The sequence below is a fragment of the Dipodomys spectabilis genome, unplaced genomic scaffold (assembly GCF_019054845.1).
Source record: "Dipodomys spectabilis isolate Male_0828 unplaced genomic scaffold, ASM1905484v1 ptg000018l, whole genome shotgun sequence".
Lineage (NCBI taxonomy): Eukaryota > Metazoa > Chordata > Mammalia > Rodentia > Heteromyidae > Dipodomys > Dipodomys spectabilis.
The window spans coordinates 3,125,847-3,146,030 of NW_024870695.1; the positions used below are offsets into that span (position 1 = coordinate 3,125,847).

At 44.6% G+C, this 20,184-nt stretch overlaps 1 protein-coding gene across 4 annotated transcripts in view; it reads right to left on the reverse strand.

Moving 5' to 3' along the window:
* Positions 1-20,184, reverse strand: part of Tom1l2 (target of myb1 like 2 membrane trafficking protein) — a 141,790-nt gene that overhangs the window by 50,490 nt on the left and 71,116 nt on the right. For all 4 annotated transcript variants that reach the window (XM_042671397.1, XM_042671414.1, XM_042671401.1 and 1 more), the window contains exons 2-3: positions 11,022-11,106; positions 2,452-2,530 (exon numbers count right to left, since the gene is read on the reverse strand). In XM_042671397.1, coding sequence (XP_042527331.1) covers positions 2,452-2,530; positions 11,022-11,106 — 164 coding nt within the window. The remainder of the gene's footprint in view (positions 1-2,451; positions 2,531-11,021; positions 11,107-20,184) is intronic.

Below are 20,184 nucleotides of genomic sequence, written 5' to 3' on the forward strand. Positions count from 1 at the left end.
TCAACATGATTCCTTCTAGCTCCATCCATTTCCCTGCAAATGCCATTATTTTGTCATTTCTAATGGCTGCATAATATTCCATTGTGTATAGATACCACAATTTTTGGATCCATTCATCTGTGGTGGGGCACCTAGGTTGTTTCCATATCCTAGCTATTGCGAACAGTGCTGCAATAAACATGGAGGTGCACGTGTCCTTGTATATTGGTTCCTGTTGTTCAGGGTAGATGCCTAGAAGTGGTATGACTGGGTCGTAAGGGAGATCAATCTTTAGCTTTCTAAGGACCCTCCAGACTGCTTTCCAAAGTGGTTGTATAAGTGTACATTCCCACCAGCAGTGTAATAGGGTTCCTCTTTCTCCACATCCCCTCCAGCATTTGTCGTTGGCTGATTTGTGGATGTGGGACATTCTGACTGGGGTAAGGTGGTATCTCAGGGTTGTCTTTATTTGCATTTCCTTCACCACCAGGGATGATGAACATTTCCTCATGTGTTTCTTTGCCATTTTTATTTCTTCATTTGAGAAGTCCCTCTTTAGTTCCCTTGCCCATTTAGTAATTGGTTTGTTAGGTTTGGGAGGGATTAGTTTCTTGAGTTCCCTGTATATACAGGATGTTAACCCCTTGTCTGATATATTGCTGGTAAATATTTTTTCCCAATTAGTTGGTTGTCTTTCTAGCTTAGTTGCGATAGATTTAGCTGTGCAGAAGCTTTTTATTTTAAGGTAGTCCCATTTGTCGAGTCTCTCTCCAACTTGTTGTGACCCTGGGACTCTGTTCAGGAAGTTCCTTCCTGTGCCTATTAGTTCAAGTGTCTCTCCTACTCTGTCCTGCAGTAGTTTCAGAGATTCAGGTTTAATGTTAAGGTCTTTAATCCATTTTGAGTTGATGTTGGTGCATGGTGATAGGCTGGGGTCCACTTTTAGTTTTCTGCATGTGGCTGCCCAGTTTTCCCAGCACCAGCGGTTGAAGAGGCTGTGTTTCTTCCATTGTATGTCTTTGGCTCCTTTGTCGAATATCAGCTGGCTGTAGGCCTGTGGATTTATATCTGGATCTTCTATTCTGTTCCATTGGCTTGGCTGACTTTTTCAAGAAGACCTTTAGACTATTTTCAAGTTTTTACACCAAACAAAACACTATTTATGATGACAACCCAGTTTGGCACCTTACTAGTTGTGAAGGCTGAGCAAAACCTCGAGACCTTTTCTAAGTCAGTCTCATCTATATTAGGGATAATCAAACCCATTTAGGAAAATGGATGTACACATCTCTATTAACATCTGAAAAGCTTGGTGCAATCCAGAATAGGTATTGGACAGGTAGAGGTAAAACATCTTTTTTTGGGGGGGGAGGGGAAGAGCCGGTCATGGGGCCTGAACTCTGGGCCTGGGCACTGTCCCTCAGCAATTCAGCTCAATGCTAGCGCTCTACCACTTGAGCCACAGCACCACTTCCGGCTTTTTTCTTTTTGCTTATGTGGTGCTAAGGAATCGAACCCAGGGCCTCATGCATGCAAGGCAAGCACACTAAGCCACCTTCCCAGCCCTAAAACATCTTTATAAAGAGAAAACTGCTCCAAACTGGGGGTAGTGCTGTGGCTCAAAGTGGTAGAGCTCCAGCCTGGGGCAAAAGAGGTCAAGGACAGTGCTCAAGACTGCAAGTTCAAGCCCCATGACCAACACACACACACACACACACACACACACACACACACACACACACACACACACACACACACACACACACACTAAAAAAAAAAAAAAAAAGCCGGGGACTAGTGGCTCATGCCTGTAATCCTAGCTACTCAGGAGGCTGAGATCTGAGGATCACGGTTCAAAGCCATCCCAGGCAGGAAAGGCTGTGAGACTCTTATCTCCAATAACACACTAGAAAACTAGAAGTGGCGCTGTGGCTCAAGCGGTACTCACCTTGAGCTGAAGAGCACTGAGACAGCGCACAAGCCCAGAGTTCAAGCCCCACAACCGACAAAAAAAAAAAAAAAAAAAGGCTGGGAAGTTGGCTCAGTGGTAGAGTGCTTGCCTCACATGCATGAGGCCCTGGGTTCAATCCCTCAGCACCACATAAGCAGAAAAAAGCGGGAAGTGGAGCTGTGGCTCAAGTGGTAGGGTGCTAGCCTTGAGCTGAAGAGTTGAGGGACAGCACCCAGACCCAGAGTTCAGCCCCCATGACTGACAAAAAAAAAAAAAAAAAGAGGAAACAGACACGTAGTGTCTCACAGTGGGCTGATGGCAGGTAGGAGATCCACCCTGGCCCCTCTACTCAACTGTGCTACCTACACCTTCTGCTGCTGGCATACTTTTACCATCCCCCCATACCAGAAGGCTGTGCTGAACACCAGCAGCACAGGCCAACCACTAAGAGGCTGTATGAAAGGATAGAGGGATAAAGCTGGAGATATCCCGAGGTTTTCCTCTTAGGAAAGAATGCTCACCGTTAGTGCCAGCATCACTTCTCTGTAGTTCCGATTCCCACTGAGCCGCTTCTTCAAAGCTCGAATGGCATCTTTTGGCCTAGAGAAAAGGATAGACATATTAAGGTCCTCACAGGGGAACTAGCTGACAGATTCACTCCCATTGTCAGCTAGCACACATAACAAGATTATTCACTTTGGCTGGGAATGTGGCTTAGTGGTAGAGAGCTTGCCTTGCATGCATGAAGGCCCTGGTTCAATTCCTCAGTATACCAGAAAAAGCAGCAGAAAAAGCCAGAAATGGCGCTGTGCTAAAGTAGTAGAGTGCTAGCCGTGAGCAAAAGATGTTCAGGGATAGTGCCCAGGTCCTGAGTTCAAGCTCCAGGACTGAAAAAAAACCCCCAATTATTCACTTTAGCATGTTTACAGCCATTAAAAAGTTGAAACAAACTGAATGTCTACCAACAGGAAACAGGTTCATCCATCCAGGAGAATACTATGCAGCTTAAAAAAGAATAAAGAAAGTTCTTGCCAGATGCTGGTAGCAACTCAGAAGGCTAAAATCTGAGGATCTAGGTTGGAAGCCAGCCCAGGAAGGAGACTCTTATCTACACTAAGCACTATTTTTTTTTTATTGTAAAGATACTATACAGAGGGTTACAGTTACATGAGTAAGGTAATGAGTACATTTCCTATTGAGCATTGTACTAAACACTATTTTTACAAAGCCAGAACTGGAGCTGTGGCTCCAGTGGTAATGCAGGTCCAGAGTTCAAGCCCTAGGACTGGCAAAAATAATAATAATAATAATAATAATAAAGGAAGTCCTTATCCACCATTATGACTAAATTCACATCATGTGCATAAGGGTTGGGGATGTAGCTAATTGGTAGAGTATTTGCCAAGCATGCACCCACTAGGCCCTGGTTCCACTGGAGGCAAAAAAGGCATGTATATAAAGTCAATGGCAGAACAGTGAATATGGAATGCCACTTTTACATTATAAAAGGGCAACAAATGTAAAGGTAGCATATGCCAGTGTCCAGAAGAGATTTGGGAGGGAGCTGGAAGAACTTGGTGATGGTACTTGTCTCAAAGGAGGGAAAGAGGAGGAAAGCTTTTCATTTGGATTGCCTTTTTACAAGCCTTTTGAATTTTATATCACATGCCAATTGTTCATTCAAGACAGTAACTGATCTATTGGTATGTGGGTATACTGAAGAATCTTCTGGAGAAATCACAAGAGAGATACGGAAGAAAGAATGGTCAGATCTTTGCTGAGGCCAGGAAGTTCAGCTGCTCTTAGACTTCCAGGAACTCCTTTTCCCAGAGAAAATTTACTCAAGTCTCCCCCACAAAAACCAAGGATTGTGTATTTTTAGGCAACCAATCCAATGTGGATTCTCAGAGAAAATCTGAGGCAAACTTTAGTTTACAAATGGGCCCTGTTCAAAAGCCTATTCCTAAACTGAGGGTTTTGAACTTGGAATTAATTCTTCCTCCAATTACACCTGAATATTGTGATCCCAAGCCAGCACTCTAAGCAAATTTATTCTATGGAGGCTTTATGTCTAATATGTTATATAAATTATTCTAATCCAGGATCCAACAAGGTTGTGGGACTAAGAGCTGGCCCTGGCGTAGAGCCCAGTCCCCCGATGCTGTTACTTTGACCTGCTGCAGGCCAGCCCTGTGCTATCACAGTGATCATACTCTAGTCTTTCCTGTTTAGTGTTTGGGAAACAGTGTTTGAACTTTATTTGCCAAATGAAAATGTCCTGTCAGATGGGTATTAGGGAGTCAGGGGAGGATAGGTGAAGTTCTGCTCACAGCATAATCTAGAGAAAAAGCCAGAGTCTCAAGGAAAGCAATCTCAAGGCAAGCTTCTAAAAGAAATTAAAAAGAAAAGGGGGCTGGGAAGGTGGCTCAGTGGTAGAGTGCTTGCCTCCCATGCATGAGGCCCTGGGTTCGATTCCTCAGCACCACATAACATAAAAAGCCAGAAGTGGTACTGTGGCTCAAGTGGTAGAGCTCTAGCCTTGAGCTGAAGAGCTGAGGGACAGCACCCAGGCCCAGAGTTCAGGACCCATGACCAACCAAAAACAAAACAAAACAAAACAAAAAAAACCCTAAACTCTCCCCCTCCTATTTCCCATTCCAAACTTGAAACATAGCTGGCCCTATGGAAATTCTTGGCTCCTGTGTCAAAGGGTAGCTAAGAGGTAGATGGCTTTGGGCCAGTGTGCTTACTCAGGTGCAGTTCCCAAAAGGGGATGCAAATTTCTGCAAATAGAACGTGAGCAGCTCTGCTAGGATGGGTTGAGCTTGTGAAACTCAGTGCCTATTGGCCAGGAATTTAGACTGATTTCTTCTCTCCCACCCATGATCATCCCAGTCCCACAGCTACCATCCCTCTCAGTGCACGCTTTCTTCTCCTCCTAGACTTCTCCTGTGCCCCAAGGCTGCATAATTCTGGATGGTGAAGCACACTTCTGGAAGGTGGAGCACCAGCATCTCTGGCTCACTAGGGTATGCAACAATCAGATAGTCAGCAGGGTTCCTCCCAACTAGGATCACGGTTCAAAGTCAACCTGGGCAGGAAAAGTACATGAAACTCTTATCTCCAATAAAACACTAGAAAGCCAGGAAAAGTACATGAAACTCTTATCGCCAATAAAACACTAGAAAGCCAGAAGTGGCACTGTGGCTCAAGTGATAGAGCGCTAGCCTTGAGCTGAAGAGCTCAGGGACAGTGCCTAGTCCCAGAGTTCAAGCCCCACAACAAACAAACAAACAAAAAAAGTGTGTGTGTGTTTAAGTCACACCAAACAGAGGACTGTGCAGAAGTTTCCACTCTCACCAGGTCATGGCTTTAGCTGCTTAAGTGCTTAAGCCTACATAGGTAAGGCAAGATCTTGAGCTAGGTCTTTACTGATTGGATTAGTAAACTCCGTTGTTAGCCTGCTGTTAGCCTAATCTCTCTCCCTTCATCCCTCCATTCTTTCCTCCCTCCCCTTCCCTCTTGACCTCCAGACCAGAGATCATTCACCACTTGATCACCTATACCCTACACCACCACTAGCCATTTCTCCTAAGAGCACCTCCTTCTGGGAGGTAAGGATTCTAGTTTCCTTGATGGGCCCTGGAGAGTGAATTTCCTGGTTTTCCAGGGACCCCCTCTGGCTTACTGGTTTTTAGGGATGCCCAGCCACTTAGTGGAGGATCATGCTGGCCTTAACCTAGTATTTGGGGATGAACTAATAGAGGTTCTTGATCATCATCCTTGTCCTCACTGCCTTCTACATGGGGTCACAATAGTCCATTCCAGCTGACAGCTGATTCCAGCTGGTTTGTCTTCTAATTATTCTGGGTTGGAAACTGGATCTAAAATCAAAGAATCTGTTTCTGCATAGAAATTTGGCCTCAGTATCAATTGGACAATCACAATCCAATGGCCCGAGTATGGGACTTTTGACTCCCTCAAATATTGCAAAATATGGACAATTTCTTCCAGTGGAATGGCAAAAGGTCAGAGGTGCCCTATGCACAAACATTTTTCCCCACCTCCGTTCCCAGCCATCCCTACACTCTTCTTGTTCCACAACCCAAATTCTTTTAGCTAAAACTGTCCCCTCAAAACCTTCTACCTCTACCAATCCTCCCCTTTCCTCCCCTCCTTCTTTTCCCTCTCACACACTCTCAGGCTACTAAAGCTCCCCTACCTCTAGCCACCAACACTATGTATTTCCTCCATGAGGTGGCAGGAGTAGAGGGCACTAGGTGGGTGCATGTTCCATTCTCTGTGGATGATATGGCTCAAATTAAAGAGAAACTTAGAAAGTAGGGGAGGCCTCAGATGAGCAGAGCTTTTATCTCCAATTAACCACCAGAAAATGGGAAGTGGCGCTGTGGCTCAAAGTGGTAGAGCACTAGCTTTGAGCAAAAAACTCAGGCATATTGCCCAGTCCCTAGGTTCAAGCCCCATGACCAAGAAAAAAAAATACTAAAGGATAAATAGCCAATCCATATATGTGGCATGGTACTATATTTGAATTTGAAGTATTTTCCAAAGACCCATGAGTTATTTTTTTAATAATTGATTTCATTATTTTATTAGATTTATCAATATACATGGCAGCTTTAGGCCCATGAGTTATAAGCTGAGCTTCTAGTCTGTGGTTCTACTCAGAGGTGGTAGTACCTTTAGAAGGTAGGGCCTCAGTGAAGGAATAAGGTCATTGTGGTGTGTGATTGATGAGAATATTGAGACTAAAGTCCCTTTCTGCTTTGCTTTCTGGCCAGCATAAATTAAGCAGCTTCTTCTGCCACACACTCTCCTATTATAATATGCTACCTTTCCACAGACCCAAAAGCAACAGACTAACAGACTGAAATCCTCAAACTCTGAGTCAAAATAAGGCTTTCCTCTTTTTAAGTTGATTATCTCAAGTATTTGTTACAACAATTGAATAATAGAAAGCTGACTGGCACACATGGAGATAGACATCATGTCCAAATAGCGAGGTACTTTATATGCATTTGCTTCTTTAATCCTTTCACAGTCACATGAAATGAATACTGAATACTACTGGAACCTCCATTTTATAAATGAGGAAACTTCAGACACAGGAAGACAAAGTAACACACCTAGTGTTTGTACAAGTGAGAGGCGATACAGGCTTCTACCCCAGGTTCCACAACCCTAAATCCACTCCTGGATGCTTCCTATATACCTGATCTATGCATTGCTCTCTGGCCAGGAAGCTCCACCTTCCTACCATCATCAACCTGTCTCATCTTGCTAATACCCTGGTATCCTACAAGATTCTACTTGAGTGTCAGCCCCAAAGCTAATAAGTGGCCACTGTGTTACTCTGCCTCCATGACAATAGTGTGTGTGTGTGTGTGTGTGTGTGTGTCTGTCTGTCTGTCTGTCTGTCTGTCTTTCTTGTCTGAATTGTTTATCAGACCATGAATACCTTAGTTTTTTCCTTCATTTATTCACTTACTTAAAAAAAGATTTACTAAGAGCTGACAAGATGCATGCTGTGCTCTACTCAGGATAAAATGGTGAATAAAAACAGGATTCCTGCCCTCATGGAGCTCACAGATTAGTGGGTTTGCAGCACACACAGACACTAACAGACATCACATAGATATATGATGTCCAACACCAGATACTATGAAATTGTATAACGGAGGACTTGTTCAACTTGGGAGAAAACCCCTCCCATTCCAGAGAAGTGATTGACACTGAAGTCAGTGACTATTGGGAACTAGAGAAAGAGACTGGGCAAAGAAATACAAGGAGCAGGGCTAGGAAGGTGGCTCAGTGGTAGAGCGCTTGCCTTGCATGCCAGAGGCCTTGGGTTCGATTCCTCAGCACCACAGAAGCAAAAAGAAAAAAGCTGGAAGTGGTAGAGCGCTAGCCTTGAGCTGAAGAGCTGAGGGACAGCGCCCAGGCCCAGAGTTCAGGCCCCACAACCGGACCCAAAAAAAAAAAAAAAAAGAAATACAAGGAGCAGCATTCAGGAGCCCTCCAGTGAGAGGCAGAAAGGAATGGATGGCACTCAGTCCAGTTTGTGGTGTTTTGGGAAGGAATTTGACAATCACCTGAGAGTAGAGGCAAGCACAGAAACTCCTCAAGAATTACCATAGTCCCCTAGTTCCAACACACAAGAACAGGAGCTTGGATCACAGTAGAAGTTGCGACCAGGCCTTTTGTAAGCCATGACTGAGAAAACAGCTCACCAGACTGGACAGATTTTGGAAGGGATTTAGCACCTTTGGAAGGAGGAACATCCCAGAGTTCTTTGGCCATCTGCCCTCAAGCCACATAGGTATTTGAACAATTCACTGGAAAATAAGAGTTGTTTGCATGTTTTGTATGGCACTCATCTTTGAAGAGAATTTCAAGCTAGGGACTTGAACGATCAGTGGGGTTGAAAGGCTATAAAGGAGTATGCTGAGGGTTATTTTGTCCTAAGAGCCTGAGAAAGCCTTGAAGGTTTGTTAGCAATCACTTGCTGAGATCTGCTGTAGAAACAGGATGAGAAGGAAAAGGCAGGAGCAGATGCAACTTCTGGGGGAAACCATAGAGGAGATAAACACATACCAACCTTGGCAACCCTCCAACCTAATTTCAGACATTCATTCTTCACGTTGTACCCCAGACTGTCTGTATCCTGCAACCTGTTGGCTTTCCTCATGCCACTGGGCACAGGGAACACTGCTCTTCCTGCCGGCTTTGAAGCCCAGCTCAATGTGGGTCCTTTTACAAAGTATCTGCTGTGCTTCTCCCTCAGAGCTTGCCATATTCACCACAGTCTGGCCAGCACTCCCAAGTGAGTCCTCATGGGTGGGCTGGCATATTCACCTTAGAATCCTAGAATCCTACTCTCCATCCGTAGGGGTCAAATTGTGGGGAGTCTGGATAAATGAGAGAATGAGTGGTATTTGAGTGCAGTACAAGAGAAGAAAGGAGCCAGAAATTATGCTATTAGAGATGGGCTGATGTAGGCTGCTGCTTCCAACTCCACAGTCACCTGTGCAGTCAGTCACTTTACAGCATTTCTTCTGGGAGCTGAGATGGCAGCTAGGATCTGGCTTTTGTCTCTGTCCCCTAGGCTGATTTGTTTTAGCAGGTAGCTGCTCCATTCTGTGGTTCTCCAGAACCCAAACCTTGGTATTATCCTTGTCTCTTTGTTTGCCTCATATCACAGATTCTGCTGGTTCTGCCTTCTGAATCTAGCCAGAACCTAACCGTTCTCTCTGTATCCTACTACTTTCCTGGTGAGGCCACCATCATCTCACACCAGGATGACTGTAAAAATCTTTTGGATTGCTGCTCTGTCCCTGGCCTGCCCTAGCCAGGCCATTCTGAACCCAGTGGACTGGGCGAACTCTAAAATGAAAAGTTGAACCATGCCACTTTTCTGCTCTGCTTCTCCCATGAAAATCATGAGTGGGTGAGTTCCTCTCTTACCTGAGGTCAAAGCCAGAGTTATTCTGATGCCCACAGATCCTTGCATTTCTGGGTTCCCATATCACCTCCTTCCTCAGTCACTCTACTGTAGGCCCACCAGCTACTTTTTATTTTTTTTGTCTGTTGTGGAGCTTGAACTCTGGGCCTGGGTGCTGTCCCTCAGCTCTTCAGCCTAAGGCTAGTGCTCTACCACCTAAGCCATAGTGCCACTTCCAGTTTCCTGGTGGTTAATTGGAGATAAAAGTAACATGGGTGTTCCTGCCGGGGCTGGGTTTGAAGCATGATCCTCAGATCTCAGCCTCCTGAGTAGCTAAATTTACAGGCATAAGCCACCGGCACCTGGCTTCTACCAGCCACTTTGCAGTTCTTCAAACACACCAGATACCCTCCTAGACTTCTGGGCTTGTTATTCCCTCTGCCTGGGTGGCTCTTCTTTTGTATAATCCTTATGCCTCACTCCCTCATCTGCTTCAAAGCTTTATTCAATGTCACCCTGTTAGTGAGAATATCCTTCAGTACTCTGTTTAATACTGTGAATCTCTAGCCTTCTCTTTCCCATTCTTTCCATAGTGTTCTCCCATCTGATCAGCTTATGAGTTTTAGCTGTCTACTTCACAGCCTACCTCCCCCTTGAGATTGACAGCTCCCTGAGGGGAAGGAGTGTATCTTGCACATTTCTTTCTTTCTTTCTTTCTTTTTTTTTTTGGGTCCGGTCGTGGGGCTGAACTCTTGGCCTGGGTGCTGTCCCTCAGCTCTTCAGCTCAAGGCTAGCACTCTACCACTTGAGCATTTTTTTTTTCTGCTTATGTGGTGCTGAGGAATCGAACCCAGGGTCTTAAGCATACAAGGCAAGCGCTCCACCACTGAGCCAACTTCCCAGCCCCATATCTTGCACATTTCTATGTCCTTTGGACTTACATCTGTTGAATGAAAGAAAGACTTTTAGAGGTTAAGTAATTTGCTAGTTTTTACATGATGGAGACTAGTGAATGATAGTGCCAAGATGCAAGCCAGGGCTGCACTGGTCCCAACATGTCACCTGGGTTTGAAAAGGCAATAAATAACTGTGTTTATGGTATTGATGGGGCTAAAAATAGAGAGGAGCTACAAAGCAAAAGAGAGGCCATAGGTGACAGCAAGAATGGTACAGGAATGCAAGAGGGAAACCCAGGGGTAAGTCTATGCCAGAAACACTCTGCAGCTCTGTACCATGTCTGTCCTTTCCCACATCCTGCCTTATCAACCCATACCCCGGACGTCCCTTCCTTGTGCATGGTGGCACCTCTGACTTCTGGGGAAAAGAAAGAGTACCATGTTTGCCAAGTGGAGCCAGAGTCCAGAGAGGAGTAGGGATTGAATGATTAGACTGTAGGGATTATTGGCCACCGAAGACTAGGTAACCAAGCTGCTTCCTTTCCCTGTATGATTCCAAGAGACTGTCATTACCATTGGGATGGTCAAGAAAAAGATAAAACTACTAAATGCCAAAGTAAACAGACTAAAACTTACAGAAAGTCAAACCTACCACCCTTGAGTCCTAACAGGCTTTCAATGATTCCTAAGAGCTGAGAGCTTCCTAGAAGGAAGGGATGACTGGGACACATACCCTTCTTCTGTCTCATTGATGATGTCACAGATCTCCATGTTCAATGTCCAATCTTCACTCTGTAGGGAGCCATCTGTTGCCTTTTCTGTAAAATCAGAGAGAAAACCTTGTTGACATTTATCCTGGAATAGAATATCCTACACCCAACTCATGGCCATGCAACAGAGCCAATCTGGGGGTGCTACTTTCCCAAAAGAACACTCAAGGAAAAAGCCGGGCGCTGGTGGCTCACACCTGTAATCCTAGCTACTTAGGAGGCTGAGATCTGAGGATCAAGGTTCAAAGCCAGCCCAGGCAGGAGAGACTGTGAGACTCCTATCTCCAATAAACCACCAGAAAACCGGAAGTGGCGCTGTAGCTTAAGTGGTAGAGCGCTCGCCTTGAGCTGAAGAGCTGAGGGACAGCGCCCAGGCCCAGAGTTCAAGCCCCACGACCGACAAAAAAAAAAAAAAGAACACTCAAGGAGAGTGCTGGGCCCAGGAAGGGCAAATGTCATAACGTGGTCTCCATTCTCTGAAATCTAGACCAAAATGCTAACAATAGGCCACTGGAGGCCACAGATTGTGGGTTTGAATACAGGCTTCACCACTTCTTACTTGTGTGACATGAGGCCAGTTACTTAACTGTAGCTGTCAAACCTAGTGAAAACTATAGTATTTATTCCACTGAATGGCTACAAAAATCAAATGGGCTAATATAAATAAAACACTTAGAATATAGCTCAGAACATAGTTATCTATAGATTTTTTTTTCTATTATAATTATTATTTTACTTATTTATTTATTTTGTTGATTGTGGGGCCTGAACTCTGGGCCTGGGCACTGTCCCTCAGATCTTCAGCCACAGCACCACTTCTGGCTTTTTCTGCTTATATGGTGCTAAGGAGTCAAACCCGGGGCCTCATGCATGCTAGGCAAGCACTCTACCACTGAGCTACCTTTCCAGCCCTTCTATTATAATTATTAAATATCAACTGCCACAGTTAAAAACTATATCTCAGGGGGAAAAATGGAAGCAAAAGGAAGTATCATTCAGTAGATCACTAGAAACATGGTATTACGATTTGGATCTTAAATGTCCCCCAGAAGTCTAGGTGCTAAGAGCTTGGTTGACAATCTGTGGTTCTATTGCGCAGTGGCAGAACCTTTGGGAAGTAAAGCTTTATGGAAGGAAGTTAGATCATTGGAGATGTGATCCTGAAGGGGACCCTGACCCCTTCCTTTCACTTGTTTTGCTTAATGGTCTCCATGAGGTGAGGATTTTTCCTCCACCATGTGCTTCCCACCAACAGAGCCAACTGACCTTGTACTGAAACTATGAGCCAAAATAAACCTTTCTTCCTTTTAAGGTGTTTAAGTATTAGGTGTTTTGTTGTTGTTGTTTTTTGCAAGTCCTGGGGCTTGAACTCAGGGCACTGTCCCTGAGCTTTTGTGCTCAAAGCTAGCTTCTACTTCTTGAGCCACAGCTTTGCTTCTGGTTTTTTTTTGTAGTTTACTGGAGATAAGAGTCTCATGGACTTTCCTGCCTGAACTGACTTTTGAACTGCAATCCTCATATTGCAGCCTCCTGAGTATCTAGGATTACAGGCATGAGCCACCAGTGCCTGGCAAGTACTTATGTTTTATCTGAGGCATTTGTCACAGTGACAGAAGCTGATTTAACACATGGTATTAGTTGCTTCATGTGCATTGCTTATTTTATCTACAGACCAACCTTTCACCATTCAAAGGAGGAAAGAACAATCCTTTCAACAAATGGTACTGAAAAACTAGATGTCCACATACAAAAGAGTAAGGGTGAACCCTTATCTTACACTGTATACAAAAATTAACTCCAAATGAATTAAAAATATAAACAGCAAAAACTGTAAAACTTTTAGAAGAGAAAGAGCATAAGGGGAAAGCTTCATGACAATTGATTTGGCAATGACTTCATGGATATAACACCAAAAGCACAGGCAACAAATGAAAAAAAATACAGAAACAGAACAATAGCAAAAGTTAAAACTGGAGATGGAGCTCAGAGGTAGAGCACCTACGTTGCATGTATATGGTTCTGAGTTCGATTTCTAGCACAGCAAAAAACAAACAAGCAACCCAATGTATTAAAGTACATAATCAACAGAATGAAAAGGTGATCTACAGAATGGGAGAAAAATGTTTCCAAATCATGTATGAGATGAAAGGTAAATATTCAAAATATATGTATAGGAAGTGGAGCTGTGGCTCAAGTGGTAGAGCGCTAGCCTTGAGCTGAAGAGCTGAGGGACAGTGCCCAGGCCCAGAGTTCAGGCCCCAGGACTGGACCCAAAAAAAAAAGAAAAAAAAGAAAATAACCACTGCACTGGAGGTATGGCTCAAGTGGTAGAGCAACAGCTTAACACAAAAGAGGCCCTAAACTCAATCCCCAGTATTGCTTAAAAAAAAAAACCAAAAAACCTCCCCAATTTAAAACATAGAGAAAAGACCATAACAGACATTTCTCCAAGGAAGTCATACAAATGGCAAGCAAATATATGAAAAACTATTTCCATTTACTAAGCATTAGAGAAATGCATCCCACAATGAGATATTATCCCATATCCATTACCATGGCTATTATCAACAATAATAAGTGCTGGTGAAGATGTGGAGAAAATGGGACTCTTCTGCACAGTTAAATAATGTAAAATAATGCAACCACAATGGAAAACAGTAATGTGGGTCCTCAAAAACTTAAGCATAAAATTACTATAAGATCCAGAAATTCTACTTCTGAATATATATTCAAAAGTATTAAGGGGCCAGGTACAGTGGTACAGGTTTATAATCCCATCTACTCAGGAGATAGAGATCAAAAGGACAGAGTATTAAGCATACTTGTAAAAAGTTAGCAAGACTCCATCTCAACAAATAAACTGGACATGGTGGTGGTATGTGCCCGGAATTAAAGCCATGCAAACAGTAAGAGGATCAAGGTCCAAGTCAAGTCCCCCATAAAGACTGGAGACCTTAGCTAGAAAACAAAGTTTAGGAATACAGGCTCCAAGTGGTAGAGCCTTTGCTTTAGCAAGTGGAGAAGCCCTGAGTTAAGACCCTCAGAACCACCTGGCACTGGTGGCTCCCTCCTGTAATCCCAGCTACTCAGGAGGCTGAGATCTGAGGATCGTCCTTCAAAGCCAGCCTGGGCAAGAAAGTCCATGAGACTCTTATCTCCAATAAACCACTCAGAAAACCAGAAGTGGCAGAGTGGCTCAAGTGGTAGAACGCTAGCCTTGAGCTGAAGAGCTGAGGGACAAGGCCCAGGCCCCAGAGTTTAAGTCCCCCCCCCCCAAAAAAAGACCCACAGAACCACTAGTAATAATGATAATGATGATATGATGATGACAATAATAATAATAGAGAGCAGGGTCTCAAAGAGATACTTGTGTAGTCATGTTCACAGCCAAATTATTCATAAACTAAAAGGTGGGAAATATCCAGTTATCCTTTCACAGGTACATACAAACAGGCTATTGTTTAACCTTACAAAGGAAGGAAATTCTGACACATGCTATGCAATGGTTGAATCTTAAGGACATTATGCTCAGTGAGATCATCAAAACATAAAAGAATACACATGTATGATTCCAATCCTATGAGCTACCTAGGGGAGCTCACAGTTAGAAAGTAAAACAATAATTGTTAGGCTGAAGGGAGGGACAGTGGGGTGGGGTCAGTGCTTACTGAGTACAAAGTCTCAATTTGGGAACATGAAAAGATTCTGGGAAGGGATGATGGTTAGGATTGCACAATGGTGTAGATAATACCATAGCCCTGTACACTTAAAAATAATTGAGGTAGGGGCTGGGAAGGTGGCTCAGTGGTAGTGTTTGCCTTGCATGCATGAGACCCTGAGTTCAATTCCTCAGTACCACATAAGCAGAAAAAGCCAGAAGTGGTGCTGTGGCTCAAGTGGTAGAGGGCTAGCCTTGAGCTGAAGAGCTGAGGGACAGCGCCCAGGCCCAGAGTTCAGGCCCACAACCAACAACAAAAAAAAAGTTGAGGCGGTAAATTTTACATTATGTTCATTTTACCGTTTAAAAAATCATGGGAAGGAAGGGAGGGAGGGATCAAGGGAGAAAGGAAGGGAGGGAGAAAGGAGGGGGAGGGAGGGAAGGTCTAGAGAGTATATATAGGTCAATGAACTGTTGGATTAGAAGGATCAGTGAGATAAGGATTAGAGATCATTCAGGTCTGTTGCCTCATTTGACAGAAGACTTGAGGCCTAGAGAAGAAAAAAGAAGTGTCCAAGAGCTCAGGATCAGAACCAGTCCCATGGTTACTTGACTTTTGTCCCTCTCTGGATTGTGAGATCCATGATAGTAGGGACTATGTCTGTCCTGCCTTCTTACTATGTTCTCAGTAGTCAGTGCTTGATAGCTGTGCAACACTTTTATTTGATGAAAGGCCATGGTAGCACTCCCCCCTCTAAGTTAGTATTTCTCAGTCCTGGCTGCACAGAATACACACCAACAATAGACATGCCCCAGAGGTTTTGATTTGATTTGTATGGGAACTACCCAGGCATTCAGTTTGGGTATTTTGTTTATTTGTTTTAGGTGTTTTTTTTTTTTTTTTAGTAAGTCTGGGGCTTGAACTTGGGACCTGGGCACTGTCCCTAAGACTTTATGCTCAAGGCTAGTGCTCTATCATTTGAGCCACAGCTCCACTTCTAGCTTTTTTGATAGCTAAAGGGTCTTACAGACTTTCCTGCTTGAGCTGGCTTCAAACTGGGATCCTCAGATCTCAGACTCTTGAGTACCTAGGAATACAGGCATGAGCCACCAGTGCCCAGCCCATTCACAGTTTTGCATCACACCTTTTCCTGGAGCTCTCTCTAGCTGAGCAGTGAGAGAGAGAGACTCAGTAGTTTCCTCTGACAGTGTACAGTCTTTGGCTGGTTCTCTGCCTTATCTCATCATTCTGCAGGCTCTATGTCTGTCACAGTGCAATAGGGTGGCATTCCTGTCCTCTATAGCTCCCTGGTACCACAACACAGACATCAAAGTACCCGGAGTGCTGTGGCTCTCCTGTTAGAGCCCAGGCTGGACTGCCTCATGCCTGACTGTCTGCCTCATCTATTACACTGACCCCTGAAGACAGTCATCTCTCTCTCCTCAGCAACAAGGAAGGTGCTTGGCACTTGGAAGGTCCCTCTCAATCTTGAGTAAATGGCATGTGGTTCTGCTTTGCCTTGAAAGAGCTGCCTTGAAGAAGTCTGCAGGCTAGTCAGACGATATTTATGTGGACCTTCATCTGGCTCTGTTATCATCCTCTAAAGGGAGGTAAGTGAAGACAGAGACAGAAAATATGGAAAAGGGTATCCTATAAGTTGGGTATGATGACACATATCTATAATATCAGCTACTAGAGTATGGCTCCGGTGGTAGGAGAGGCCCCAAATTCAATCCTCAGTAACACAAAGGAAGGAAGAGAGAAAGGGGAAGGGAGGGAGAGGGAAGGAGGAAAGGATATCCTATAAAGCGCTTGAAATTCATTTTCTTGCTGTTCCAATGGAAGAGGAGCATCTGCAATTAACATTCACAAAGCATGTCAGGAATTTGAAGCAAGAGGCAATAATGGTTTGCTGAAGAATGTTGGGACTGATTTTTCTTTCCACCTGCTTCATAGAGGCCAATGCTGCTTCACTAGCAGATAGTAACCCAGAGGGTTCATTTCATATTATTTGGCACATTGTCCAATGAGCTTCCTACCCATTGAAGCTCCTTTTTCTTCTTTCTCCACACCTGGCACAAAGCATCCTCAATGATGTTCTTTTGTGCTGGCACCTCTGGGCTCCTATTCACACTCGATTATTGGGGTGGTAGATAATTTGGCTGTTTTCTTCATTCTCACCAAAAGGATGCTGCTGAATGCAAAATCTGTGCCAGCCCTCTTTTTGCCTTCTGGTGCTGGCTGTTTCTGAAGTCACTATATTTAACAGCGAAGCGTAGATACAACAGCCAAGAAACCACCACCAGGTGCTGGTGCTCACACCTATAATCCTAGCTACTCAGAAGGCTGAGATCTGAGGATCACAGTTTGAAGCCAGCCTGGCCAGGAAAATCCCTGAGACTCTTATCTTCAATTAACAACCAAAAAGCTGGAGGAGCTATGGCTCAAGTGGTAGACTAGCAGGCAGGCAGGCAGGCATGTACATGAATGTGCAAGTGCACATGTGCGTGTGTGTGCACATGCACACGCGCGTGCGCACACACACACACACACACACTCACTCACAAAACAAAGCCACTACCAGCAGACCATAAGGCTCCCTGCCAGCCAGCAAGTCTGCCTGAGGTTTTAGATTGCATGGGAGGGGTAAGTGGAGAGGAAAACTGGGTTCTAAAGAGTACTATCACTATGGTCAGGTCAAAGCTTCAGAACATCCTGGCCTGGGTCCTATACCAGGCAGGAGATGACCTTTCCTGAATGGAGAGAATGCCATGGCAACATCATCAAGATGATAAGGTACACTTGCACTGAGGTTTGATGGGAGGTGTATCAGCCCTATCCTGCCCAGCCCCTGGCCACTAGCATTTTGCAACCAGGGTCACTGTTGTCTTAATCTTTATCCATCCCAGAGCTCCAGCTAGAAATGACTTGCTCCATTGCTCCCTGGAGCACTGTGTTTCTGCTGTTGTACTAGATTTCATTTTAGGATTTGATAATTTACGTGACAAAAGAAATGAGATTGAACTTTGCTTTCCTCTGGCCTGGGGACTAAACCAAGCGAGAGAGCCAACAATGAGTAGCCTCAGTTCCAGGGGCAATCAAATACAACTTTGTTCCCATTTGCTGGGAATTCTTTTATGAAGAGAAAAATAAGAATTGATTTGAGCTGCTTTGTCAGCCTTGCTTCCCTCCTCTGTTTCAGCAGAATCAAATACCCATGGTTCAGTTTGTGTGGCATTTCCAGCAAAGTGAAAGAAGGAAGTGTTCTTTTTGGGTTGGCTCCTTATAATCAAAATGAGTATACATCTTTTAGCTTGAAAATTCAAAATCCCAGTAATTGAATAGAACGTGCTGACCCTGAGGATAAGTTATCATGCCTTTAAACCCCTTGCTGGTATTATTAGAGGAAGGGAGAGGGTGAATATAAGGTTAATGGATTCTGCTGTGAAACCGAACTTGGAAATGAGGTTTCATTGATTTAATATTTCCTCTATTAAGCCTCCCAAGTCTGTGTCTCTTGTGGCCCTACAGAAGAGCAATCTCACTATGTCACAGCCCGAATTCTGTAAAAGGGTGATGACTAGCACTAGATGGGCCCCTGACCAGCTAGCCTCTCAGTTACTGGCTTGGAAGGGAAAAAAGGTCATAAGTGCAGTTCCATAGACAGCTCTTGCTTCAGAAGGAATCTCCTATGAGGGAGGCTTCTGGGTTGCTGACCATAAACATGCCCCTACTGTGAGTGAGTCTAGATGCAAAGTAGTTCAGGAAAGGGACAACCTTGAAGGAGGAGCACTCAGAGATAACTGCTGTAGCCAGAACAGCAGGAGGCAGGAGGCAGGAGGCATGGATCATTTCAGGTTGGGACTTCTGTTCATCCTTACTCTAGGGAAAACTCTGAGCACTCCACTGCCCCAGGAAATATCCTGTGCTTTAACCTCAAATTTCTAGGCACCTCTGCCCTCAGTCTCCTTTCTCTGGCCCAAATTGACTGGTATCATTCTTCCTGGGTGCTAGCATCATGCCTGTCTTTTCCAGCCTTACCACTTACCACCTTGGCTACCCTCCCCACATGACTCTGATTTCCCTGAGAGGCCTGGCCCAGGTTTATTGCTTTCCTAGCCTTGTGACTCAGACTCTTTTTCAATATGTATGAGATAGGTGGCACAGGGCAGGGTAGTGTAGGGTAGTGTCCCCGTAGCCCATCTAGCTCTCTTGTCAAGGATCCAGTACTCCCTCTTTATCTGCCAGACTGGTGTTTTCTGATGACTCTGGTTAAGACTACCCCAAGTTTCAAAAGCCTTCCCAGGCCCCACCACCACCACCACAGACCAATACCGTGCACTGCGTTCATTAGGTAACAGAGTATGACTGGGGTATGGCTCAAGTGGTAGAGCAACCAACTACCTAGGCAAGCAGGAGGCCCTGAGTTCAAACATCAGTACTGAAAACCCATGTTGCTTAGTCAAGATGTCAGGGTGGCCAAAGGTCTAGACATCAAGTATTATCATTGAAGGTTAAAAAAGATAGGAATATGTTGTCTCTTTTAGAAAAAAAAAAAAAAGATGGTTAATTAAAACAATGAGTCTTTGTAATGTGAACTGAAGGCTGCTGTGCAAATGTTTTGAGCAATAGCCATGTTCTTGGAGTATTGTCACTGCCTGTAGTACAGCTTTTTTTTTTTTTTTTTTGTCGGTCGTGGGGCCTGAACTCTGGGCCTGAGCACTGTCCCTCAGCTCTTCAGCTCAAGGCAAGTGCTCTACTGCTTGAGCCACAGCGCCACTTCCAGTTTTCTAGTGGTTTATTGAAGAGTCTCACGGACTTTCCTGCCTGGGCTGGCTTTGAACAGCGATCCTCAGATCTCAGCCTCCTGAGTAGCTAAGATTGCAGGTGTGAGCCACCAGCGCCCAGCAAGTACAGCTTTTGTTTGCATGTACTGAAGTAAGGAGGTCAGGTCTGGACGCCATACTGGCCACATGGTGGATGGTAGGGTCTGGCTTTTTATCTTCATGCTGGGGGAAAAACCTCTGCCTATCACCTGCCTCTGAGATAAGAGGTGTGCCCAGAACCTTAGGGTGGGCACTTGGCTGATAGGTTACTGAATCCGTCAGTCCAGTGCCTGAGACTGGGAATTTCCCATGGATCTGCCCCTTGCACTGACCTAATTTGGCCCAGACCAGCCTAGCCACCAGGACACTATGCCATGTGTGTCTCTGTGATCATGTCCTGTCTCCTGTCTCCTGTCTGATCTCTGGTCATCAAGATGCCCCAATTCAGCTCTCCATTGAAGCTGAATTAGCTTGTTGGTATTGTTTTTGTTCTGTCTTTCCTCTTTAGCATGTTTCCTAGTAGTGTTATGTGTATTTGGAGGCTGTAGGCCTTCGTAACAATGGGCCGCCCGCAGCCTGCTAACAGTGTAATAAAGGCTCCAATATTCTATATTTAAAAATGTGGCTTCTGGGATGATCAC